Genomic DNA, 7559 nt, shown 5'->3' on the forward strand with positions numbered 1-7559 from the left:
GGTATGTGATGGGTCAAGTCAATGACATTCGACAACAAAAAAGTAATCCATTCCTCCTAGTGCAGGAATAAAAAAGGTGAAAAGAATGTTAGTAAAAAAGCCTTAAACTGAACAAATAAAAGACATACACTGTATTTTGTTTTATACACAAACCAAAGTAAACGATCGATCTCCGGTCAGTAATCCGAAGAAATTTCACCTTTTCATCTTAACATTCCTCAACAGGCTTTAGCAAAAGTAAATTGTGATAGTGTTGGTGTGCTGATTGTTGAGGCCCCATTAGGGGAAGGAGGAATCTAAGTATCCCGTATCCCAAAATATCCTGTATCACGTTAATTCCGGTGGTTTGTATCACTAAAATACCATTTCGGTTTTTTAAATATCCTGCATCCCGTTAATTTTCCGAAGTTTACCCGTGGTTGTAGTTCACTGTAACTGGACAATTTGTGTTAACTGTTTGTGCATCCCACGGATACGCCCTTATAGGTGTCTTGTTTCATATATCATTTCGTTCATTGATTCATTCCTCAGTCCCAACGGTTTTTGATGACTAATAACTGGCTCGTTATCAAAGCTAAAAGGCTAAGTTTATTTAATTCTTTTACTTTTTGAAGTCAATATGTAAATAGGATGATGCCTTCTGTGAGCGAAAATGACGTCAGCAAGTATTCGATCCCAGCCAAAGTATAGATAATCACATGGCCATGGGGCAGAGTAAAATTAAAGATTAATGCCACGCGTATTTTCGGAAGTTGCAGAAATTGCCCGATCTCGCGCAATGATTACTTGTTTATAATACAAATGGCGTGCAAACTAGTTTCTTTTGTTTGTGAAGAAGGTCAACAACGCACGCTGTTGTGAAATTCATATGAAACCATTTCAGCGTTCAGTTAGCGCCAAATGAACTGTAAAACGCACGAATCAGCTGGTGGGACGTTATTTTTGTACAACAACGGCAAAGCAATGAAACCACCCCTGCTAAAAACATTATTTGCTTCATGAAAATAATGAAAGTATTAAATTTGCCCGGGGCAATTACTAGACTTAATGAAGACTGCTCTCTGTCTCAGGCAATTAGCATTTAGTAATTTTGCCCTCCATGTTATAAAGAAAGGAATATGCATTTTGAAAACATTTTCACCGTCACGCTCGCGCAAACTCTATGGACAAAGTTTGAAATGTTGCAAGAAAGGTGAAATGTCATCATCAGGAAAGAGATTTAGAATAGCGTTTTCGGCAATCAGCAAACGTCAGGACTGAAATGAACGTATTTGCTCATGCCTTGCCCATTTGCTCCAGAGCAGTTTCTCAAAGGAGCAAGGCAAATCAGAATAAGATGTTTTTGTCATCCCTTTATGACAAACAGGAGCCTGTTTCTTTGTCAAAAAGCTGAGTCACTGTTCCTGTCATTCATCCAATCTCGTGGCTCAAAATCAGCCAATCATGACCCTTCCAGATGAAATGAAACTGCAACAAGTGCATTGCTAGTTACACACGCGCTGCAAACATGTCGGGGTACAAGCTCTACTATTTTGAGGGACGCGCGAGGGCAGAAGTTTGTCGACTGTCTTTCGCAGCGACAAATATAGCTTTCGAAGATATTCGACTCAAAAGAGAGGATTGGGTTAAGGAGAAAGCATGTAAGTAGACCCTTGTGATGAGCTAACCTAAGCTGTCGAACGTACGTGAAGTTCCAGCGCAAAATGTCAACTTGGAAACTACGTAAAAGAACTTATTTGGTTGAAAATTTGATTTTTTTTTAGGACTCTTTTATTAGTAACATACAGCCAAAGTTGCTAAGCAGAGTTTACATCTTGACTCGTGAGGCGTACCGAACAAGCTTGATATCTTGCACTCTGCTTCATGATCAATCGGTACTAATTGTTGCGAGTACTACGAAAGACGCAGTTTACGGAATTGTTTGTTATTTTGAAAGCTTCGCACTGCTTGAACCGGACAAAAAGGCATCTTATTCTGGTGTGGTGTTCTTTGGTGAAATCGTTTAATCAAATTATTATTATATGGCCCCTGAATTCTAGCATGTTACACGCTCTGGTGATTCCGTATTCCCGGACGTTTGGCGATTTGTGCGTGTCACACAAGCGATGATATCTGTGACTAGTCAACGATCATTGAGGGGACATTGGGGTGTATTAGAAACCGCAGAACCGAAGAGAAAATAATCCAAAACCGCAAAACCGCAAAAAAATTCGGCCAGAACCGAAAACCGCATACAAACTGTCAAAAAACCGATACAATGGTAACAAGTGGGGCATACAGAGCAAACTACACAACACTTTATTTAATCAAAGTATTTGTGGATGTCATAGACTTGTCTAAAGCCTTCATTTCTTTTAGCATCTGCTAAAATCATAGGCTTTATTTTTGCCGCTCTCTCGAGCCCGGACTTTGTGGGCTCATTTTCCGTAAAGCAGCTGGTAATGGAGCCAAGTTAACTTAGGAGAATTTGCACACAAGTCCTCTCTAGAATTGCAATTTTGCAATTGCGAAAAGCTATATCTTCGGAAACTTCAATCGAAAATCTCTAATTGAACATTTCTATTTGATAACTAAGACAGGTCAGTATGGAGATTCGAATGGAATGTTTAATCTTGGTCTAAAACATGCGATTGCACTGAGGAAGCTAACTGGTATAATTTGTTCCTTGCTTTACATGGCAGCAGGAACTTGCTCAAAGGTTAAATGTGATAATAAACAGATACTTACTTAAAACAGCAGTCTAACCCCCCGGGGGTTAGACTCCCATATAAAAAGGGGAGGGATGCTCATCGAAAATTTTACGTTAAACCCCTAAAGGAGACCAATCTCGGAAAGGCCTAGGCTTTTTTTGACCCCTAAAAGAGACCATATTACATGTATAACACAGAGAAATAAAAAATACAGTGACTTTTAATGATGGCAAAGACATTATCATCTAATACTTTCACCTGCGAGAAGAAATGTAAAAAGTGTAAATATACACTTTCATATTTCTTCGCGCGCGACCCTAAAGGAGACCTTCACGGCTACATATGATTGCATTTTGCCCAAAACACCCTAAGTGAGACCAAAATCCAAAATTTACACCTCCAAGTGAGACAACGAGCATATCCCTCCCCTTTTTATATGGGACCCCCCCCCCTCCCCGAGCACCGCCCTTCCATATCGCGACGTTGCTCCAAAGAGAAAATTTGTCGATGTCCCTAATTCATCTTGAGGGCCTTGGGAATTGTTGTTATCTGCACTGACTTTGTCACTACTTTCATCAAATTCTTGCTGGTCTTCTCATCAGAGGCACTATCTTCCTCACTCATTTCATGCTCGTTCAGATCTTCATGGGGTCCTTCATCTTCATCCACTCAGCACCAACTCGGTCATCATTCGACACGCGTGATCCCCTAACGTGACATTTAGTTTGGTCACGCATTCCTCTCAATAACTGGCTTTAGAGTGTTTTCATGCGACGTCTCCTGGAATTGAGCTCTATTATCACTCAAACATTTTCTTTTGTTTCGGAGGAAAAACAAAGTTACTGATCATGTGAGTGAAAGTCCCCTATGGGAACTTACATTTTATTTATCAGGCCCTAGTACACCCTCATTTCAACTACTGCAATATTGTTTGAAGAAACTGTGGAGTAACTTTGCAGGACAAACTGCGAAAACTACAAAACAGAGCAGCCAATGTCTTGACCTACTCTAACTATGACGCTGATGTCAACAATTAATTTAAACTCTTGAGATGGAAATCCCTAGTCTCTCAAAGGCAAATTGAAAGAGCAACAATGGTATTTAGCACCTGAGTATCTCTGCTCGAAATTTGTCCATCGCGATTCTGATAATTGTTTGAGAGGCTCTGTGAATAAGGTAAATGTTCCGCAACTGCGCACAAACTACTACAGAAAACAGCTTTAGCTACAGTGGGGCAGTTTTGTGGAACAGTTTTCCATTAGAACTAAGGAAAGCAGCGTCCCTCAGTCAATTCAAATGACTGATTAAAGAGGTTATCTAAGCCATTATTCTAAACACGGCGTTCATGGAAAGCAGCTTTTATTGTATGATATATTGAGTAAGATAGTTAATGTAGTTTACATAGTTTTATCTATAGTTGGTTTTAAATTTTTTATTGTACATATGGTTTTTATGTTGCTGATGAATTGTACTATGATTAAATAAAGAATAAATAAATAAATAAATAAATAAATAAATAACACCCTATTCGAGATCAATTGCCGCTCAAATCAAAGAGAAACCGGAACCCAAATAGGACAAAATAGGAAAACCTAAAAAGCGCATTGGATAACAAAACCGAAAAACCGCTCATATTTTCTACAAGAACCAAAAACCAAATGCTAAAAAACGAAAAATCCGCAAACCGCAATGAACACCAAAACCGAAAAATTGAAGTCTTTCGGCACAAAAACCGAAAAGCCGATCTAAAAAATAGCCAAAACCGAAAATCCCAATGTCCCCCTCATCATTGAGCATATTGTGAAATATGAAATATGAATATTGTGAAAATTAAGCAATAGAGGACGGTTTCCGTATTTCCATAGCCTCATCTAAACACGAGGGGGAGTTGGGAGAATTCGAAATGGACATAACTGTCGAGAACATGGAGAAAAGTCCTCTATTGCTTTTATAAAATATTTCTCAAAGATAATTTGATAAGTGAAGGAAACTAAGAAACAAAAATTCTTGATTGAAACAGATTTTCTTGATATACCTCACATTACCTACCAGCCAATCAAAACGCGTGTCTGACGGCATATAACCAATCAAAATTTGTGTTATGCTTTGTTTCTATACTCTCATCTAAACACAGCTATTGACCAATGAGAGTGCACATACTGTCCTTATTATTTTGTAACATCAATTGGAATGGATTTGTTAAACATAGGCTAGGTTTTTAACACATGGATTTGTAAATAGTAGGTTTGTAACATGGGTTTGTAACATGGATTTGTAAATGTGGATTTGAAAAATATGGGGTTATCAAACATGGCTTGCAGGCAAATTGGTACCTTAAGAAAACTCTTTGTGCCTTTGTGGGTATGTGCTGGTACTAGGAATTTTGCACAGTACCTATTATTTGCACAATCATACATACCCAATTACATTATAAATAGACCTTTATATACCCATCACAGAAACAATACTCATTGTGTTTTGAGTGCAGATCCATGGTGACAATAGGCCCGCATAGCATGCACAGAGTCATTTCTGTTGGCGCTGCGGCAGCTGAAACTCAAATATTTCTCGATGAAATCTAAAAATAATGACTGTGCCACAAAAGTACAAAGAAAAAAATTTACCCAAAGCAAATATTTAGTTGTAGTGTTGTTCTAAGTAGCAATGATTGCTGATCCAAATTTTGAATTTGATTTTAAAAGTATTGCATATAAAATTTGCTTAGTTAGTATCATGCAAGCTTGACTCGTTATTCAATTGGTCCTATACCCTTGTAGGCACATTAGGGTATAGGGTATACATGCAATTGTGGCTGCCATCTCACATGTACATGTAATTACCTTAATTTAGTTGATTTTTCATGGTGTTTCTTAATTCATATTGTTCATCCTCTCTCTCTTTCACTTTTGAGTGTTAAAGCCATAGCAGGGGTTTCAATAACTTTTGCAGTAGATGACTGGGCTAATCAATGTAAGCGGCGGTCAATCTTTATCTTTTACAAGGATTTGAGTGAAGATCAAGGCAGAGTAGACGGCGGTGAGAGGCAAATTTCTGACAAACAGATGGCGATATACTGCCGGTGACCGGCTTCTAATGAAACCCCTGCTATAGGGTTGATAAAAGCCTGGAGCCGTGTCCTTGTTTAGATTTTGTGTACACCCTGCAGTAAACTAAAAGTGACTATTTTCGCAACTCTCTGAAACGTGAGCCCAGTGGTTAGGGCGCTTGCCTTAATTAAGATCTTGACATTCCAATTCAAGACCCAAGTTCTAATCACTTGTTGAATTTGATCCTAGTTAAGTGACCCTCACTGAGTGGTTCAACTTCTCAGCTGCACTTGTAAATAGCCAAATGGTTTCCTTGCGGCTAGTTGGGATTCTTAAAGTTATTGTGTTGTGTTATTGGCCATGAAAAGCCCTGACAGAGAGTGGTCAATTTAAGTATATATGTATGTAAAGTCTTGGAAATCCATTTCAGGTTCATTTCTTTTCAGCATACTCGTAAGCATGTAATGCCCATACCCATTCCATGCAAACTGGCTGTTTCCATTCTTTTTGTCATCAATTTGCTACTCCCAGTATTCTTCTGTATTCAAGTACCTTGTGCTAAGAATTTGTAAAGGATACATGCATATAGATAGTTAGATGCATGCATATTGTACTGTAGATACTATTAGATAAAACATTTAATAAAAGAATGACTTGCAATAACAGGGGCTACTGTTACATAATCCTAATAATTTAAATATCAACTGATATAAATAACATACTAACAGGGTTAATATTATGTACAGTAATTCTTGAATTTATTTGTACCTATTTTTTTGTGATCACTCAGGTTTCAAAAATGGGAGATAAAAACAACTATGTTCATGCCAAAAATGAGCACCTGAGAGAGATTCAGCTTAGCTCCACAGGCAAAGGCATGCAGGATCTGATGTTAAAAATAATGCAATCATTTTCTCCTGCTGGTTAAAAACAGTTCTTGTAATTGAGAATTCAGGAAAAGACATCTCAGTTTTTAAGGGACACATATGCACCAAGGCAGCTTCTAAATTGTAAGAAGCTGAAAACTGCAAGTCGCATGGATTAAATGCCACCTTTTAAAATGGATGATTCACAAATTTGTTCTACAAATCACCTTTGTTGTCCCTGTTTAAGGACGGTGCCTACTAATTCAAGGGTATTTTTGCCCTGGTTTATGATTATGCAGGAAATGTACATTGTAGATCTTGACAAGTGTCATTGAAATCCAAAAAGAAAATTGGAGGTAACCACACATTTTTCCAAGATAATTCATGAATAATATTTGTAAAAAGCTTTAAAATACAAAGCTATGTATGGCGTTCTTTCTCACATTGAAGCTTAATTATCTCTCAAAAATGCATGGTTACCCCAAATTTTCTTATTGGATACCGAGACTACTTACTAAGATCTACTTTTTCCGGATAGTTTTAAACCGTGCAAAAATATCCATGTATTAGTGAGCATCACCGATAGGAAACTTGAGTATCTAGAGATCGGCAGAACGTATGCGCAGTGACAATACTATGCACTGTCCTTAAATGATTTAAAAATAATAAAGAATTATGTTTAAAATGTGAGCATGACATGCCAGGTAAATTTGTATTCATTTAAGTGCATTGAGTGACAATATTTTAAAGCTGGTGCTGTGTCTAATTCTTGTCAATATACAAACACGTTCTTGGCCTTGGTGAATAGAATTTCACAGTCCTGTTTTACATTTTGCCAATAAGATCAGAGCGGTCTGGGTAGTGAGGAAAAATGCACCATTGTGAAAATTCTAGCATCCTCCACTAATTTGTCTTGGTCCTGCAACCCATGTAATTAAAATCTCTGTATGGTGGCC

At 37.8% G+C, this 7559-nt stretch overlaps 1 protein-coding gene across 1 annotated transcript in view; it reads left to right on the top strand.

The window, feature by feature from the left end:
* The first annotated feature begins 1448 nt into the window (after positions 1–1448).
* LOC138003718 (probable glutathione S-transferase 9) overlaps positions 1449–7559 on the top strand; it is an 18957-nt gene continuing 12846 nt past the window's right edge. The window contains exon 1 of the mRNA XM_068849926.1: positions 1449–1640. Within this exon, the coding sequence (XP_068706027.1) occupies positions 1508–1640 (133 nt within the window). The 5' untranslated portion in view covers positions 1449–1507. The remainder of the gene's footprint in view (positions 1641–7559) is intronic.

This window comes from Montipora foliosa, chromosome 5 (genome assembly GCF_036669935.1).
Source record: "Montipora foliosa isolate CH-2021 chromosome 5, ASM3666993v2, whole genome shotgun sequence".
In the NCBI taxonomy this organism is placed as follows: Eukaryota; Metazoa; Cnidaria; class Anthozoa; order Scleractinia; family Acroporidae; genus Montipora; species Montipora foliosa.